Here is an 18,987-nt window from a genome sequence, read left to right as displayed (position 1 = left end):
CCCTGGAGGCTCCTGCTCAGGGGCTGGGTCCGAAGGGCTCTGCTGCAATCCAGAGTGTGGGAAGGTGGGGATTTTCCAGGGAGGTGGGGATGTGTCAGATGCTGCTGCCTGTGCCTGCCTGGAGCCCTGCTGAGCTCCTCCAAGCCTGTCCCTGTCCTGTGGCTGCAGGTACCTCTATCTTCTGTTCTGTGAAGATGACGTGCTGTCCCTGGAGGACTGGGTGTTCAACACCGAGGCTCACCCCCTGCCCATCAACCACACGGACTTGAAAGCAGCAGGGCAGCCCTGAGGCCCTGCCCAGCTCCTGCTCCCCCAGCCTGGGCAGACTCTGCTTTTCCTTTCCATTGAAGGAATTCCTGTTGTTCCTGAAATGGTGTTTTGGGGCACTAGTCCAATTCCGGACAGTATTTTCTTGGGAAGATGAACCATGACTAAGCACCTTCTTTTCCTCTGTGAGGAGCTCTATTAGGCTGATGATGAGATGTTTATTCTGGGCCATACTGTACACAGTTCATAGACATTCCTTTATACAGAGAATTTATATGAAATCCACTGATTTTGCTTTCTAGTGGCCAAAGGACTGGAAGTTTGCCATAAAATAGAATTTACACACACACAAACACACATCTCCTTTCCTTTCTCTGGTTCATTTCTGCCTTTTATCTGCTCTTGGATTTATCACCTTTCCAGTGAACAGTTCTCAGTATTCTGAGCTTTCTGGTGCTGGGCTCTGGGGGCTCTTCAGGAGAACGAGGAAGGGGAGCTGTCCTTGGGAGAGCAGGAATTCCTGGGGATGGCTGAGGAGCCAGCTGAGAGCTCAGGAGCGAAGGGAGGACACGAAAGGTGATGTTCTACTGGGAAAAGAAGAGGATCAAACCCTCCACAGACAGGAGCAGCCTCAGGTTGGAATTTACAGATTTCAGGGGGGGCTTGGACCACCCTGATCCCTGCTGGAGGGTAACTCAGGAGCAATCCAGGAGGCTCCTGGAGAGGGTTGGTGATGAATTCCCCCTCCAGGGGACACAGGAGCCAGCAGAGGGGCTCTGCTGAGCCCAGGATGAGATCCAAGATGAGATCCAAGAGGAGATCCAAGGCTGCCCAGGTTGGTGGTGAGTTGAGGATCCTGAGGGCAGCAGGGAGGGGGAAAGCTCCAGCCTGGGCTGCAGCAGAGCAGACCTGGAGGTCTCCAGAGGGACAGGGACAGCCCTGGGGCCCAGGTGGCCCTGCCTGAGCAGGGACTGGGACAGGGCCACCCCGAGGTCCCCTCCAGCCTCAGCCACTCTGTGACTCAACTGTAACTAAACCAAAACTTGGCTGCAAAATCCTTGCTCCTGATGTATTTTTATATACTTTTTTTCTGTGCTCTTAAAACACATTTACCACCCATCACATCTCATTTAACTTTCCTTTATCTTTTCTCTCTTTTTTTTTGGTGTTTTTCTACTTTTATTTGGAACTAAATGTTATGAGTCACTTGTAATAATTTTATTGCTGTAATAGTCAGATCTGTGAAACAGAATAAAAGTCTTGTAAAATAAAAAGCCTGTTGGGGTTGATCCTGTAAAAGACCAGTTACTCCATGCTTGGAATGAGACAATACTGGATTTAAAGAGTGGATTCAAAGAGTTTTGTGCAGCAGAAGCTGATTTCTAGGGGAATCTAGGCAGTGTTTGACAGCAATTCCCAGCTCTCTTAAACTGCTGGATCTGGGATCAGCATTCCCTGTGATCACTGCAAAGCTCTGTGGCCCTGGAGGATGGAACATTTTTGTTCATCCTTGTGACAGCCTCGTGACAATTGCTTCATTCAGCAACTTGGGGGAAAATAAAGTTGCTTTGAGCAAGTTGTGAAAACAGAAAATGTTGTTTCTAAATTCCTGCCTTTGTAATTCCCCGAGAGAAATAAGATTGTCAGATGGGGACTTAGCATTATCCCAGGGATAAAGCTGCTGCTGCTAAGCCTGGCCTAGAGGATGGGTATTGGTAAATAAACATCTTGGGAGTGAGCTGTGTTATCCAGGAGATTTGGAGATCGGGGAGCTCTTGTAGCTCAAAGGATTTTGATAATGGATTAAAGGAATTTCTTAAATAAGAATGACCTGCTCTTGGAGTAATATGGAACACTTTGCCTGGCAGAATTTAAACAGTGTGGTTCTGGTTTCCTTCAGGAAAATGGTTGGTTCCCATTTCACACAGGTGAGGGGGAGCATCCCACACCCTTCCAGAGGAAGTTTCCTGCAGCTTGGGGGCCACACCACAAACCAGGAGGTTCTGGCCAAGGGGAGATCTGGGATAGTTCTTCCTGCTGGGTGGAAATCTTCCCTGTTATTGTTTTTTAGGATTCCCTTTGATCCAGGTGTGCCTGGGTGGGCCCCACAGCAGGTGTGTGGATATTTAACATTCTTCCTGAGTCTGTAATCCCAGGAGCCAGCAGTGGAGAGCCAGGCTGGGTTTGTTCTCTTCCAAGGAGCAGCAGCCACCCTGAATTATTTCACCTTTAGTCTTTCCCATCAAATAATCCCCCCGTTCCTCATCTTTTTGTGGTGACTGGAATGTAAAATGAGCCCTTGTGCCTCTCCTCATCCAAAGAGAACCACCTCAGCTCTGCCACCACCCTGCCAGGCTCCTCCTGCTCATTCCCCGGACAAACCAGGACCTTTATCCCGTTCCAAACCCATCCCTCCCGTTACACTCTGGGTTATTCCAGGGAAGCAGCAGCAGCAGGTTTTACAGCACATCTATGAAACACGGGAGCTCATCCCCTGCTCCCAGACCTGTCCCTGCTCCCAGAGTCATTTCCATGCTCTGCTAATCCCATAGCCACGGCTTCTTTACGGAGCAGAGTTCCAGGGAAGTTTTCTGCCGTGCTGCAGAAAGATCTTTCTTCTTCCTCAGTGCAGCAGCCCCGGCGTGAATCACAAATATCCCCCTTGGTTCCACTGCGCGGTCCATCCTCATCCTCCCTCCTCCTCCCTTAACGGCTCGGTCATGCTCTCGCTCATCTCCATCTCGAGAATTCTTTAAACCTAAAACAAAAACGATTAGGCAGGCTTAGGGTACAGCAGAGCTTCAAAGGATTAAACGCTGACGCTTCCCTGGGAGAGATCAAACACTCGGTGTTGGCCCCGCAGCAGAAATCCTCCTGGCTCTGGGGGGATTGGAGCGGGACTGGGAGCACGGAGGAGCTGGGTGAGGAGCAGGGAGGGCTTAAAATAATAAATTTGTGTGTCTAAATAATAAATTGGTGTGTCTTGGCCCAGCCACCGCTGAGGGACAGTGTGGCAGCAATGGGCGGCCGTGGAGGGACACTGAAAACATGGGAGGTTGAAAAGCTTGGGGTGGAAATGACCCAAAATGACCCAAAATGTGGCACGGTGGTAAAAATGACCCAAAATGTGGGGTGATGCTGGAGAAAGGAGGCTGAGCACCATCACCCCAGGGCTGCCAAGTCATTCCCATCCCTAGGGCTCAAACCTCAGCGGAATCACTGCAAAAAATACCTGTTTTGTTAAAAAATACCCATTTTGGTCAGCTACAACCACACCAGTGCAGGATACGGCTTTGGGAAGTGCAGAACAAGTTCAGGGTTCTGTTCTTTCTGGGAAAAGCTGAATTAAGGACAAAATGGGAATGCGGGGATGGACACACATCCCTCTCTCGCATGGATAATAAAGAAAAAGCCTTGGAGACAGAGGAGGAGGGGGTTCATCCCCCCAAGAGCCCTCACAGCAGAGACATTTCAGCCTAAAAAGCGCTTTTTTCCTGAACGAGTGCCGCTCTTTTAACATTAAAACGTGTTTTTATCCTGACAAGTGCCGCTCACTTAACACTAAAAAGAGCTTTTCCCTAACGGGGCGGCGGCGATTTAACACTAAAACACATTTCTTTCCTTAACGGGCGCCCCTCATTTAACACTAAAACGTTTTCCCAGACTGACCGACGGTCATTTAACACTAAAACACGTTTTTCCCTGACCGGCTTCCGCTGATTGAACACTACAAAAACCCTTCCCCTGAGGGAGCGGCGCTGATTTTACACCAAAAAGGGGTTTTTATTCCCGCGGGGCCCGCGGCCCCTCCTCGCCCGCCTGACGCCTCCCCCGGCCGGGCGGCCATGGCGGCTCCGCGGCGCCTGAGGGGGCTGTAGAGGGGCTGAGGGGGCACCAGAACCCGTGGGCACCGGGGCTGAGGGGGTTGTAGACGGGCTGAGGGGACACCAGAAACGGTGGGCACCGGGGCTGAGGGAGCCGTAGCGGGGCTGAGGGGGCAACAGAACCGGTGGGCACCGGAGATGAAGGGGGCCATAGCCAGGCTGACGGGGCGGCCCCTCCGCGCCTGGCGCTGGCGCTGGCCCTGCTCGCCGCGCTGGTGGCCGTCAAGTACTACCGGGACGCGGAGGCGGCGCGGCAGCAGGTACCGAGCACCGGGCACCGAGCACCGGGCAGCGGGCAGGGGCGGGGACGGGCCCGCGGGGCCGGGCGGAGCGAGGGGGAATGGCGGGCGCGGCCGGCCCGGGCAACGTGAGGGGAGATGGCGGCGCCGGGCGGGCACCGGGGCTGAGGGGGCTGTAGAGGGGCTGAGGGGGCACCAGAACCCGTGGGCACCGGGGCTGAGGGAGCCGTAGCGGGGCTGAGGGGGCAACAGAACCGGTGGGCACCGGAGATGAAGGGGGCCATAGCCAGGCTGAGGGAGCCCCAGGAAACCGGTGGGCACCGGGTCTGAGGGAGCCGTAGCGGGGCTGAGGGGGCAACAGAACCGGTGGGCACCGGAGATGGAGGGGCCGTAGAGGGGCTGAGGGGACACCAGAACCGGTGGGCACCGGGAACCGGTGGGTGCCAGAGATGGAGGGGCCGTAGCCAGGCTGAGGGAGCCCCAGGAACCGGTGGGCACCAGGGATGAGGGAGCCGTAGCCGGGCTGAGGGGGCACCAGGTATCGGTGAGGGCTGAGGTGGCCACGGCCAGGCTAAAGTGACCACCAGGCATCGATGGGGGCTGAGGTGGCCGTGGCAAGCTGGAGTGACCACCCGGAATCCATTGCCGGGGTGGTTGGGGTGGCCATCACCGGACTAAGAGGAGTTTAGGCATTGTGGCTAATGGGGTTGAAGGCTGAAGTGACCACCAGGCTTGGGGTGGCCACAGCTGGAGTGACCACCCGGAATCCATTGCCGGGGTGGTTGGGGTGGCCATCACCGGACTAAGAGGAGTTTAGGCATTGTGGATAATGGGGCTGAGGTGGCCGTAGCCAGGCTGGAGTGACCACCAGGCTTGGGGTGGCCATTGGGGTTGAGGTGACCACCAGGCATCCGTGGCCATGGGGGTTAAGGTGTTGGGCGACTGCCAGGCATCGGTGGCTGCTGGGGTTGAGGTGGCTGTGGCCAGGCTGAGGTGGCCACCAGGCATCAGGGGGGTTTAAGGTGGACACTGGGCTGAGGTGACCAAGCTGAGGTGGCCACCAGGCATCAGGGGGGTTTAAGGTGGACACTGGGCTGAGGTGACCGCTGAGCTGTGGTGCCACACTCCAGTGGACGTGGGCTTGAGGTGGCCACTGCCAGGCTACGGCTCTGCAGAGCTGTGGTGGCCACCAGTGACCAGCTGCCCCTGCCTCCAGCCCCATTCAGTGAGGGAAAAATTACTTTTCCCCACATTCCAGCTGTACAAATTCCAACCCCATCCCTCGGGCTCTGTGCCTGTGAAGTGCAGAATGAGGAGAGGCCCTAAAAGATCCATCAGCAGAGGAGCTGTGCTGTGCTGGGGAGAGCAGATGCAGTGGAGCATCCCTTCAGAGCTCAGCACACATCCAGGACAGCCTGCCCTGCCCAGGGGAGGCTCCTGCTCCCTGCCCAGGGCCCTGAGCTGGCTCCCAGCCCAGCAGTGATCCCAGTCCATGACCTGTGTGCCAGCACAGGTGAGATCTGGAGCTGGGAGAGGTCCTGGAGCCTGGCACGAGCCTTGTGTGACCCTGGGAGATGTGTCAGCACCTGCAGCCAGGTGCTCAGCAGAGCTGTGACCTGTTTCCAGAGCCCAGGATGCTCATCCCCATCCATTCAGGGAATAAAAGCAGGTTAACTGTGGGCAGTCCACAGTGCATTGTCCCTGTGCACAAAAAACCATCTCCCTTCATTTTTTCATGTCCTTGGCCATGTCCTCATCCAGATCTTCATTTTGAGTTCCAGTTTATTTCAGTCTCAGCCCTGGAAGTGCCCTGGAAGGCTCTTAAGTGCTTTTGTAGCTGCAGTTGATGGGAGCAAAGCCTTCCAGGCTGCATTAGTGCTGCTTCAGGCTGGCAGGCAACAGATGGAAAATAAACTGGTTCAGGAGCTCTGGGGATGGTGGTGGTGCTGCAGGCAGCGGGGAGCAGCAGAATGCAGAGTGTTTGTGCTCCCAGCTCCAGGCTGCTCCGGGGGTGGCAGGGCAAGCTGCTGGATCCTGGGGCGTGTGCCAAGGGCTGGCTGGCACTGAGGGCTTTGTCTCGCCCGCTCTGTGTCTCTCACACCAACCTGGAGCTCTTGCTCTGCCTCCAAGTTGTCCCTTTCCCTTCAGACTGCAGAGTGGAAATGTGTGGAAGCATCCAGAGCCCTTCTGGGGCTGCTGCGAGGGAGACACCCCCCTGTGGGGGCTTGGCAGAGGGAGAAACTGAGGCACAGAGAAGCTGGGATCCCGTGGAAGTTCCTGGAGAAGACTGTGGGTTCTGTGACTCCCTGATGGATGGCTGAGGGAGCAGGGAGCCAAAATACTCCATGCAGTTCCAAGGCTGGAGGGGCACAGACCAGAGCAGGGCAGTGGTGCTGGAGTGGATCCCACCACGAGTGGAAGTTTCTAATTCCAAGGGCTCAGCTCAGTCCCTCCGTGCCTGTGGAATGTGGTGCTGACATCTTTGACTTCCTTTGTTTGGCTGCACATCAGCTTACCCCAGCAATCACCACCTCCAGCTGCTCCCAGTAGCCACAGGTTTGGGACTAACTAGGTGGAAGAAGTGGGGAATTTTTCTGGCAAAAGACACTGAACGTGAGCAAATGGTTCAGTTGGAATTACTGAGGCAGATGCAGGTTCAATATCCTCTGCCAGCAGTCCCTGGACGTGTTGCAAATAGCACCAAATCCTGCCAGGGGAGTTAATCTTCCCCCTGGATGTGCTGGGAAGGATGGGATTAACTCCAGAGGGGCCAGAGTGGGCTCCTGCAGGAGGCTCCAATGAAATCTCTCTTGCCTCTTCTTCCCAAACCAGGAGCTGGCTCTGAAGTCCTTGGGGAATGAGGGGCTGTTCCTCTTCTCCTCCCTGGACACCAACAAGGACCTGTACCTGAGCCCAGAGGAGTTCAAACCCATTGCTGAGAAGCTCACAGGTGGGTTCCTGTCTGCCTTCCAGAGCCTTCCCTGCACAGAGCCAAACATAATGAACCCCACAGCTTGAATTCACTGAATATTTTATTCACTTTATTGTTTCTGGGTGCTGGTCTGGGTCTTATTTACATGAAGAGAGGCTGTGAAGCTTTCCATGTTGTTGGAAAGGCTTAAGCACCAGACATCACTTTGACAAAGTGCAGTTTTTACAAGGTGGGGGATCCCATTGCTGGACTAGCAAAGTACATAAGTTACTTTGTGTGGAGCTTAAAGGGGATTTGGGATGGGTGAGTGCAACAAATCCAGCTCAGCCCAGGCTGGGCCAAAGGCATCAGTGGAGTCCCAGGGCTCCATTGAGCTGGGGCAGCTCTCCTGGATGGCAGCTGTGGCAGATCATCTCTGGGGCTGTGTCAGCACAGAGCAAGTGGCCCTGCTGGTGCCAGCCAGGGAGGAGTGTGGGGATGACAATGGACAGTGGGGACACAGACAGGCTTTGCTGTGCTCTCCTGGACTGGCTCCAGCACGTGCTGGGATTGCTCCGAGGGGCTCTGAGCCTGCCTGGGCTTTGCAGCCAGGGAAACAGGAAATCATGGAATGGTTTGGGATGGGAGGGACCTTAAAGCCCATCCAGTGCCACCCCTGCCTTGGCAGGGACACTTCCACTGTCCCAGGCTGCTCCAAGCTCCATCAGCCTGGTCCTGGACACTTCCAGGGATCCAGGGGCAGCCACAGCTTCTCTGGCCACCTGTGCCAGGGCCTGCCCACCCTCACAGGAAGCAATTCCTTCCCAATGTCCAACCTAAACCCACCTCTCCCACTTTAAAACCACTGAGTTTGTCCCCTTCCTCTTCAGTTTGTGCAGCCAAAGCTGGTCTGGGGATGGTTCTGTGTGGGGACAGCTGGGGGACTCCCAGTGCTCCTGGATTTACCAGGATAAACGTGTGATCACTTCACAATTGCTTCAGAGGGAGGAGAAACAGCTGCTTGAATTGCTGTCCTTTTGTCCAGGGGTTGCTCCAGCCTCAGAATCTGAAGAGGAGGAGACGCTGGATCCAGACGGGGAGACTTTGTCCATCGTGGCCAAATTCCAGCCCTTGCTCATGGAAACAATGACGAAGAGCAAGGATGGTTTCTTGGGAGTAGGTGTCCTGCAGGCCACAGATTCTGGGAGAAACACCTCTGGGGGGCTGGGAACAGCACCAGGAATAGGCTGGGAGGGGACAGGGTCCTGCTGAATCCCGTGGGATTTGCTGTGACAGGGAGCTCGCTGCCCCCTCAGCGTTTCAGCACACTCAGCCCCAGTTAGAACAGCCTTCCTGGGGAGCTGGGAGCACCAACTAGAGCTGGCTCTGCTCAGCTGGGTGCAGCAGCACTGGTGTTATGTGGCATGTTCCCCTCTGCTCCGCTGCTCACATTCTTGAAGGCTGACAAAACTGTTGGGTGGGGTAAGAAGAATTTGGGATGTGAAACATTTCCCTCCTTTTCCAAAGCCTCCCTGCATCCCTGACATCACTGCACACTGGGAGACTCCACTGTGGGCTCTGACAGCATCTTTTGTTCACAGATTTCCCACGTGGCTCTGTCTGGGCTCAGGAACTGGACAGCCCCAGCAGCCCCTATGAGTGTCCTGCTTGCCAGGCAGTTCAAAGCCTTCCTCCCTCCAAAGGATAATCTGGATCTTGGGGATCCGTGGTGGATAATTCCCAGTGAACTGAACATCTTCACTGGCTATCTCTCCAACAACAGGTTTTACCCTCCACCTCCCAAGGGCAAAGAGGTGAGATGTGAAGCTCAGATTTTACATGTGTATCCATGGATTTTCCAGGGAAGCAGGAATTCTGTAGTGTATAGCCAGGAGCACCTACACTGGAGGCAAAACTGAGAGCAGGCAAAAGCTCTGTGTGTCTGTGGCAGCCACATGAGGCTGACTCGAGTAACTCCATCTTGTTTGTTAATTGTGTGGGATCTGAGGGTGGTTTTTCCCAGGGAGGGTTGCTCAGAAAGGACCTGTGGGATCATTCCTGGTGGAACAGTGAGCCTTTAGGTGCCAGGTGGGACTCTGTGTGTGCTCAGCAGGTAAAGCCTGGCTGGGCATCCCCTCCCCTGGGTGCAGGCTGGGATCAGTGGTTGCACTCCCACCCCTTCAAAGGCTGAAGCATTAGTGGAGGCAGCCTTGCACATCAGTTTGCTGTTCTGCCTGGGCTGATGGAAAGCTGCAGACCACGGGAATGGCACGGAAGCCATGGAAGATGGATTTATTTGTGACAGCAGTGCCTTGCTTTGTCTCCTTGCTGTGTGATTAGGTCGGTCTCTGAGCTGGCTGTTAGATCACAGCCATTCTCTGGCCTTCCTGCTCAGGTGGGGGTTGCTTTGGAGCTGTGTGGAGGAGCAGTTCTCATTCCTGCTCCTGCCATTCCCCCTCCAGGTGATCATCCACAAGCTGCTGAGCATGTTCCACCCGCGGCCCTTCGTCAAGACGCGCTTCGCCCCGCAGGGAGCCGTGGCCTGCATCCAGGCCAGCAGCAGCTTCTACTACACCATAGCCTTCCGGTGAGCCCCGGGGGCTGGGGACACCCCTGGGCCTGTCCCCTGTCCCAGGGGGGCAGGAGGCTGCTGGGAGCCCTGGCAGAGGGCACAGCATGGCACATGCAGCGTGTTCCCAAGGGACAGCGGGTGGTGTGGCTGGGAGGGAGAGGGAGGTGCAAGCCAAAGGTCACCTGTGCTGCCAGTGTCCCTGTGTCCTCCTGCAGGACATCACCCTTGGACTTGCTGCCAGTGTCCCTGTGTCCTCCTGCAGGGCATCACCCTTGGATTTGCTGCCAGTGTCCCTGTGTCCTCCTGCAGGACATCACCCTTGGACTTGTGCCAGTGTCCCTGTGTCCTCCTGCAGGGCATCACCCTTGGACTTGCTGTCAGTGTCCCTGTGTCCTCCTGCAGGGCATCACCCTTGTTCTACCTCTGGCTGAAAGGGGAGAATCTGGCTGGCAAGAATTTTGTTAGATTCAGGTTTATCAGAGTGTCTTTCCAAGCAGAGAGAGTCCACAGAATTGTTTTGCTGGCAGTGTTACACACAGCTTTGATGTGTCTGAGCAAGCTGGAGGGAGGGCTAAAGGGGCCTTGTTCTGTCCCTGTGTTTCAAGGAATGATAAAGTATTTCAAGGAATGATAAAGTATTTCAAGGAATGATAAAGTATTTCATCCTTCCTGGCTGTCCAGTTCCAGAAGGCATGGATGCTGGAGATGCTCCTGATGCATCTGTTCCAGTCTTTCACCCTCTTCACTGTGTGACATGAGAAGCTTTTGAAGCTCCACCTCTCTTGCCCAGTTTAGGTTCCTAGTTTCAGGTGCCTGGAGACAGCTTTTCCCTGCTGTCACCTGCAGTGCAGGATCCCAGCTGATGGCTCCTCTCTCTTTCAGGATCCACGCTGAATTCCAGCTGAACGAGCCACCAGACTTCCCCTTCTGGTTTTCCCCGGGGCAGTTCACAGGTTACATTGTCCTGTCCAAGGACTCTTCCCACGTCAGGGACTTCAGGCTCTTTGTTCCTAACAACAGGTACAGCTGTTTCCCTCTCATTTCTTGGAAAATCTCAGCGATTCGAGCTCTGTAGTTGCCTGTAAATGCATTTCTACATCACTGAGGATCCCTGAGCTGTGCAGGGCCTGATTCATGCCCAGTAACTTTCCCTTGGTGCTGGGAGGATGGGAGGGACAGGCAGGGTGTGGCAGGACTGGCAGTCCCAGTTCCTGGCTGCAGGCACTGAAGTTCAGCAAGGCCTGGTGCTCCTCCTCCAACAGATTTTTTGTTTGGAGTCTCACAGGTTAAGGTTTTGTGTGCAGAGCTTTGCACCAGCTCGTTCCTGCTCTCTGGCAAGGAGCTGGAAGTGTTTCAGGGGGAAGAGGCTCCAAATCTCTTTGCCCATGACAAGAGTGAAAATTCTATTACAACGTTACCCTGGCGACTCAACCCCAGTGGCTCTGTCAGCACATTTCCTACAGCCAGCAGACACTTTGGGCTCTGCCAGCAGCCTTTTGCTTCCAAAAAAACACTTTTAAAAGTTCAGCAGGATCAGAATGTGCGAGTGAAGTGCTGGGAAGATAGAGGGAGCAAAGACATCTCTCTTTCCTGTCATTTGACAGAGCTCAGAGGTGTTGAGTGTGTTTTCCAGAGTGCTGAGTGGGTGCTGGCCCTGGTCCAGCAGGATCTGGTGTTCCTGCAGGGAGCACAGAGATCTCCAGAGGCTCTGGGTCAGTGCTGACCCTGCAGAGGATGTTCCCATCTGGTTGGGGTTTCCTGTGCACTGCTTTAGCCCTGGGTGACTCGTGGGTTCCCCTGCAGGTCCCTGAACGTGGACATGGAGTGGCTGTATGGGGCCAGTGAGAGCAGCAACATGGAAGTGGACATTGGATACCTGCCTCAGGTCTGTGCCCCCTCCCTGTGCTCCACACCTGTCCAGCTTCTCCTCAGGGGTTTGTGCTGCCACAGCCCTGAGCTGTGGAACCCCTGTGACCCCATTCCTTAGAGCTTTCCCTTGATCATTTCAGTACAACAGTAGAATTTCCATGTATCTCTGTCTGTCCTCTGCAGCCCCATTGGCAGCTGTTCTGATATTTTCCTTTTTCCCTCAGTGTGGGTTGAATCCTAAGCTTTTGGAGACTTTTTTCTTTTTTAAAACATTGCCTGACAGGCAGGAGGGAAGGTGAGGAGCTGAACCCAGGCCCTGAGCCCAGAGCAGGGTATGAATAACTGTGGGTCTGGATTTAGAAAGTGCACGAGGTTGTTCCCCTTTTTTGTGGTAATCCCAGTTCTTGGGACAGGAAACATAAGTCAGAATTCTGAATGCCTGAATTCAACAGGCCCATGTTCTCCTAAACTAGAGTCGTGATTATTTTTAATTGGCAGAAGTCAGGAAGGCAGATTTAGCAGAATCATTTCAGCTGTTCCAGCACACAAACCACGGGGAAGCTCCTGGGCAGCTTTTCCTGCTGCTCCCTCTCGTGGCTTCCCAGGGCTGAGCTGCTGACAGGAGCAAGAGCTTCCAGTGAGCCCTGCAGATCCTCATGGCTGAAAGGATCTGGTGTCCCACAGCCAGTAATCTCCTCTGGGAAGGTGGGAACGTGGAGTCTGTGCATTTCCAATCCAGAGAGTGCAGCCACACTGAGGGAAATGAAGTTCCTCTCCTGGTATTTCACTGGTGAAGTGCAGCTCCAGGAGGTGGGAGACCTTCCTGAGGAGCTGCAGGGTGTTATTTTGGATCTGTATCCTGTCCTGGAGCCCAGGAGAACCAGCAGAGGGCTGAGTGCAGGGTCCAACCCAGCGTGTTCCCCTGCAGATGGAGCTGGAATCCACAGGGCCCTCGGTGCCCACCGTGATCCACGATGAGAACGGGAAGGTCCTGGACAGCAGGGACCCCTCGGGGGAGCCCATCCAGTTTGTGTTTGAGGAGATCACCTGGCAGCAGGAGATCCCCTGGCAGGAGGCAGCCCACAGGCTGGAGGTGGCCATGTATCCATTTAAGAAGGTGAGGAAGGGGTTGGGCTCTCCTTGGCGCTTTGATTTGGGGCAGATTGTCCTCACTGAGCCATCCAGTGACCTGGAGGGCCAGCAGAGGCCACAGCCTGAGCAGCATCCAGGGCACTGGGAGGGTGTCCCAGGGCGTTTGGGATCACACAGCAGCACAGACAGGAGCAAATTCTCCATGTCAGGTGTCCCCAGGATTGTACTGTGGCTGTAGCTCATCCTTCCTGCCTCTTATCAATAGCTGTTGCTATGATTTTGGAGCAGGCAGGTAATTGTGCTGCTTGCAAATGGGTTTTTCCTCTGGCTTCACTTCCACAGCAGCCAGGTGCCTCTGGACCAAGCTTTCCTTATCAGCAGAGAGCACATGATCTGCCTGTGCCTCTGCAGCCTGCAGCCAGACACAAATTTATAGCTCTGGATGACCCAAACTATTTAACATGCCAGCAGCCTGTGGAGCAGATGGCTACTGCCTGTCACTGCTTCCTTGGCTGAAGGGACACGTTTTGGTGGCTGCCTCCTTGTGCCCGAGCTTACAAATGTCCCTTCAGGCTGCCAAGATGTTAATATCAGTTATTTTCATTTGAGTGATTGGAGCAGGCTCCCTCACAGCCACTTCTCAGGCTGTTTCAGGAGGTTTTGTAATAAATACCTCAAGGCCAGATTGCCCAGCAGCTGAGGTGGGGTTGCAGACAGCCTGGCCACCCTGGTGCAGATGTTCTCTGCAGTGTGTGAGATCAGGGCTCTGCAGGTACCAGGGACAAAGAGACCCTGGGGACACCAGCACAGTTGTCACTCATGTAAATCTGCACATCCTGCTGCAGATTGAGCTCTGTGTGTGTCACCCCTGGGTCTGGTTCCTTCAGAGCTGCTCCTGCTGTGTGCCTGTTCCTCACGCTGTCCCTCTGCCCCCAGATCTCCTACCTGCCCTTCACAGAAGCCTTTGAGAGAGCACAAGCAGAGAAGAAGCTGGTGCACTCCATCCTGCTCTGGGGTGCCCTGGATGACCAGTCCTGCTGAGGTGAGGGCATTCCCACCTGCCTGGAGGGATGGGGGGCAGGGAACCTCGTGCCATTTGGTTTGGCTCTGGAGGTGCTGGATAGACAAAGGCTGGGAGTGGGGAATCACTGATGGGAGTGGGGAATCACTGATGGGAGAGGGAATCACTGATGGGAGTGGGGAATCACTGATGGGAGTGGGAATCACTGATGGGAGCTGGGAGTGGGAATCACTGATGGGAGAGGGAATCACTGATGGGAGCTGGGAGAGGGAAACACTGATGGGAGAGGGAATCACTGATGGGAGTGGGAATCACTGATGGGAGGTGGGAGTGGGAATCACTGATGGGAGTGGGAATCACTGATGGGAGCTCAGCTGCCCAGTGCAGCACCAGCTCTGTCTGAGACAGGTTGTGATTCAGGTGCCTTTGCTGAGGTGCAGACATGGCTGTGGTCTTTCCCCTTCCTCTCCTGCTGGGGAAGAGGCAGCACTGGCAGGGAAAAGGGACACTGCTCTGTCTGCCTTGTCCCTGGCACCTGCACAGGAGAGGCCAGAGCCAGGCCTGGCCGTGGGGCTGTCCCAATGTGCAGCTTTTCCCCCTCAGTGGCTCTGTGCCACGTTGGGCAGGAGGGATGGGTGGGAGGGGAAGGGTCTCTTCAGTCCTGTCTGCCCTGAAAACCCCTCAGCACTGAGCTGTGCTTGGCATCAGCAGCAAGTGGCACTTGGGGTGGCTTCCATGGCTGACTTCTCCTGGACCTTCTGTGCCTGGCTTGGGCTCTGCTCTGCTGAGTGCTCTGTGCCAGCAGCACCTGTGGGGAACAAAAGCCATGGAAAACTGCCAACAACAGAGCAAAAAGACACTGGGGAGGGCTGGGGGGGACCAGAGTCAGCTGCCACTCAGCAGGTGGCATCGAGCATGGTGACACTGACTGAGGAACCCACAGCAAAGCCTCCTGTGCCTCTCCCTGTGCCAGGTTCGGGGCGAACTCTCCGGGAGACCGTCCTGGAAAGTTCGCCCATCCTCGCCCTGCTGAACGAGAGCTTCATCAGCAGCTGGTCCCTGGTGAAGGAGCTGGAGGAGCTGCAGGTGAGGCTCACTCTCTGCTGGGGGTGCCACGGGGTGCCAGGGGCAGGGGGAGCTCCCTCCTGTGCCAGGGGGGATTTTTGTTCCGAGCCCTCCCTGTCCTCGGCCGCTGCAGGGGCCAGGCAGACACCAGATGGAGGCAGGCTGAGAAGTGGCACTGTGACCCCCTTGGCTCTGTCCTGGTGCCAGGTTTAAAGCTAAAACAGATGATTCTCTGTGAGACAGCCCTGCCCAAGGCCTCTGCTGCCATCAACCAACTGACTCCCCTGCAACCCAGGGGACGACCAAATAACCAAATGACTGTCTGAACCCTGAGGCTCCTGACTGAGCCTTTCCCCACTTCTGAGCTGTGCTGTCAGCTGGGATCAGTCACAGAGCTGGAGACTCTGGGAAGGGCTGGGATCAGACTTTGGTGTGCCTGTGATGGGGTGATTTTCTTGTCTGGGGGAGAAAATCTGCAGCTGAAATGAGAGAGGGAGCCTGAAAGGGAATGGGAAAGCAGCCTGTGAGAATGGCACCAGTTACCATTGCACTGCAGAGCAGCTCTCTGCTCCCTCCCTCCCTCTCTTCTGTGTCCTGTGGGCTCCCCCTGTGCCATTTTGCCACTTTTGGGGTGTGCCAATGTGTGGTTTTGGTATCTGCCTGCAGAGCAACAGAGAGAATGAGTTCTACAGCAAACTGGCCAAGCTGCACCTGGAGAAATACAACTTCCCTGTGGAGATGATCCTCTGCCTCCCCAACGGCACGGTGGTAAGGCTGGGCTCCTCCCATGGAGTCTGTTCTCTGCAGGGTCTCCCATTCCTGGGACTGCTCCTGAGCCTTTGTCTCTCCACCTAGAAATCTGAAACAAATGTATTTTAGTTCAGAGACAGAACAGCAGCAGCTCTGGGCAGGGGCAGAACAGACTTGAACCAAGTGTGATTCCTCACTGTCCCTGAGCTCTGGGAAGCCACTGTAGCTTTGTTTCCTGCACCCATGGCCCTTTGTGCTCATCCTTCGAAGAAAATCTCCTGATCAGCACCTTCCAGCACATTGATCTCCCCAGACTGGTCACAGCAGATCAGCCTTAGTGAGCCCACACGCTCTGTCTCTGCTGGGCTGGGCTAATCCTGCCCAGACACCAGCTGGTCACAGCTGCAGGGTCCCCTCACTGTCCCCATGAGGCTCTGGGCTGTGACAATGGCTCAGTGTCCCCCTTTCCCAGCTCTGTGGGGCAGCAGGCAGTGCTGGGAGCTCAGGTGCACCCCAGGCTCCATCTCCCCAGCTCCTGCTCACAGACTTGAGCTGAGCCTCCATGGTTTTTCCCACATCATCTTCTTCTTAACCTAAGCAAAGGGTCAGCACCCTTGGGGAAAGATCACACATTTTTCTCTGACTCTGAAATTCAGACCCAAATTCTGGTTCCTGAATTAGCACTTGGAAATAATTAATATTCTGTAGGAGCTGTTACAGCCTTGTCAGCTCTGTGCTGGCTGCAGGCCAAGGCAGGGGATGGGCAATTCTTCTGACCCTTAGAAGTCTCCTCTCATCTGTTTTCTTTGCCAGATTCACCACATCAATGCCAACTATTTCCTGGACATTACTTCTATGAAGCCTGAAGATGTTGAAAGCAGCATCTTTAGTTTCTCAACCAATTTTGAAGACCCTTCAACTGCAACTTACCTCCAGTTCCTGAAGGAAGGGCTGCACAGAGCAAAACCATACCTGCAGCCCTAAACGCAGGCACCTGAATGCCCCACTGAGATGGCCAAAGACTTCAGAGATCTATTTTGGTTACAGCAAATCCTCCTCATCCCCGTGCCAGACGTTGGTGTTGAACTGCAGGCAGTGCCAGGCTGGTGCTGTGCTCTGGATCTTGGTTTGAGCCTGAGTTCCTGCTCAGTTCAGGCACATTTCCACAGGAGTGCAAATAATCCATTCCCAGGGCACCTGCCTGGCTGTGCCACCCACCCTCATTTCTTTGCAGCTCCTGTTAAGCCTGGTGGAACTGGTGCACCCCAGAAGTGCTGATCTCCAGGACTTGCTGAGTGCAGGGAGCAGCACTGCCATTGTGACCAAACACTCGTGCTGAGGACAGAGCCACAGCCCTGGGCAGCTCCCTGCTCCCCTGGGGGCCAGCCTGGTGTCCTGGGCAGCTCTGGACACTGACAGTGACAATCTGTGTGACAGGACTGTGGCAGCCCTGAGCAGCCCCCAGCGCCCTGTGTGACCTGGTGGCCTCGCTCAGGCAGGGTCTGTGCCCCAAGGGTGGCACAGGGATGCCAGAGTGGGCACCAGGGCATCAGAGGGGTCAGGTGAGGATCAGTTTGAGCCCCCAGGAGCTCCCCCAGTGACCCCAGGCTAAAGGACACAGCAGTGAGCAGTGTCCCACCCATCCATCCCTCCCAGGGCTCCCTCCCCAGCAGCTCTGGGAGCTTCTCCCTGGTGCTCTGTCCCTCCTTGCTTTGAGCTTCCAGGTTGTGCTGGGTGAGGAACCATGAAGTTCCCTCTGGGAACTGCCCTGAGATCCTCACCTGGGTGAGGACTGGGCAGTTCTAAAAGCCAGAAGTACAAAAAGATCTTTTCAGCATTTTTTTCCAAAGAGATTGTTCAGACATGAAGCCATTATCCCTTACCTGAAGCCACCCTGAGCAGTTGCTCCTACTCTGTGCCAATGCCTGGATACAGAATGAGCATCACTTTGTAATTTGGAGAAGGAAGGGTTAAGTGAAACGGGTTTTAAGGCATATTCCCACAGACATGTGAGGGGACAAAGCATCCTCAGCAGCCAGCCCTGGCTGGTGATGCTTTTTCTGCTCTCTGAAGCACAATTTTGTTGGACCAAATCAAATTAAGGGAAAAGCCTTTTTTTTTTATTTTTTAATTTTCCTGACGAGGTATTTTCAGTCCTGGGAGGAGCCTGGTGGTGGCAATTACCCTGTCCCCTCCCTGCCCCAGCCCTCCTGTCCATCCCTGAGCCTGGGGACTGAGCTTAGCTGCACCTCTGGGCTGGACCAGTGTCACTTCACTAATTGCTCTAGTGAGGTTAATTACTGACCCGGGATGATTCTCAGTGTTGGCTTTGTAACTATGCATTAGCTCTGCACTTTGTCACACCCCAGTGGGACAGGCTGGGCTCTGGCAGCACTGCAGAGTTCTGTCAGTCCCTGGGGAGCACTGCAGAGTTCCTTCAGTCCCTGGGCAGCACTGAGGAGTTCTGTCAGTCCCTGGGGAGCACTGCAGAGTTCTGTTAGTCCCTGGGCACCACTGCAGAGTTCTGTCAGCCCTTGGGCAGCACTGCAGAGTTCTGTCAGTCCCTGGGCAGCACTGCAGAGTTCTGTCAGTCCCTGGGGAGCCCTGCAGAGTTCTGTCAGCCCTTGGGCAGCACTGCAGAGTTCTGTCAGTCCCTGGGCAGCACTGCAGAGTTCTGTCAGTCCCTGGGCAGCACTGCAGAGTTCTGGCAGTCCCTGGGGAGCACTGCAGAGTTCTGGCAGTCCCTGGGCCCTGGCTGGTGAATCTTTTTCTGCTCTCTGAAGGACAATTTTGTTGGACCAAATAAAATTAAGGGAAAAGCCTTTTTTTTTTTATTTTTTAAATTTTCCTGACGAGGTATTTTCAGTCCTGGGAGGAGCCTGGTGGTGGCAATTACCCTGTCCCCTCCCTGCCCCAGCCCTCCTGTCCATCCCTGAGCCTGGGGACTGAGCTTAGCTGCACCTCTGGGCTGGACCAGTGTCACTTCACTAATTGCTCTAGTGAGGTTAATTACTGACCCGGGATGATTCTCAGTGTTGGCTTTGTAACTATGCATTAGCTCTGCACTTTGTCACACCCCAGTGGGACAGGCTGGGCTCTGGCAGCACTGCAGAGTTCTGTCAGTCCCTGGGGAGCACTGCAGAGTTCTGTCAGTCCCTGGGCAGCACTGCAGAGTTCTGTCAGTCCCTGGGGAGCCCTGCAGAGTTCTGTCAGTCCCTGGGGAGCCCTGCAGAGTTCTGTCAGTCCCTGGGCAGCACTGCAGAGTTCTGTCAGTCCCTGGGGAGCACTGCAGAGTTCTGTCAGCCCTTGTGGGGCTT

At 55.0% G+C, this 18,987-nt stretch overlaps 2 protein-coding genes across 5 annotated transcripts in view; both read left to right on the top strand.

The window, feature by feature from the left end:
• The window catches only part of MAN1C1 (mannosidase alpha class 1C member 1), a 54,656-nt gene extending 52,994 nt beyond the window's left edge, over positions 1 to 1,662 (top strand). For 3 of the 4 annotated variants that reach the window (XM_041417377.1, XM_041417379.1, XM_041417380.1), the window contains one exon: positions 169 to 1,662. In XM_041417377.1, the coding sequence (XP_041273311.1) occupies positions 169 to 192 (24 nt within the window). In that variant the 3' untranslated portion in view covers positions 193 to 1,662. The remainder of the gene's footprint in view (positions 1 to 168) is intronic. The other variant, XM_041417376.1, reaches the window with a different exon arrangement.
• SELENON (selenoprotein N) lies at positions 1,070 to 18,413 on the top strand. Its single transcript, XM_041417305.1, has 13 exons — positions 1,070 to 1,109; positions 4,272 to 4,411; positions 7,223 to 7,340; positions 8,347 to 8,477; positions 8,903 to 9,115; positions 9,764 to 9,888; positions 10,756 to 10,893; positions 11,677 to 11,758; positions 12,671 to 12,859; positions 13,771 to 13,876; positions 14,829 to 14,941; positions 15,587 to 15,688; positions 16,484 to 18,413. Exons 1-13 carry the CDS (start codon positions 1,070 to 1,072, stop codon positions 16,652 to 16,654), a joined length of 1,668 nt encoding a protein of 555 aa, XP_041273239.1. The 3' UTR covers positions 16,655 to 18,413.
• The last annotated feature ends 574 nt before the right edge of the window (positions 18,414 to 18,987 follow it).

The sequence above is a fragment of the Onychostruthus taczanowskii genome, unplaced genomic scaffold, assembly GCF_017590055.1.
Source record: "Onychostruthus taczanowskii isolate IOZ18803 unplaced genomic scaffold, ASM1759005v1 scaffold56, whole genome shotgun sequence".
Classification (NCBI taxonomy): Eukaryota; Metazoa; Chordata; class Aves; order Passeriformes; family Passeridae; genus Onychostruthus; species Onychostruthus taczanowskii.
Note: the sequence above shows the minus strand (reverse complement) of the source record. Positions and strands in the feature narration are given on the sequence as shown.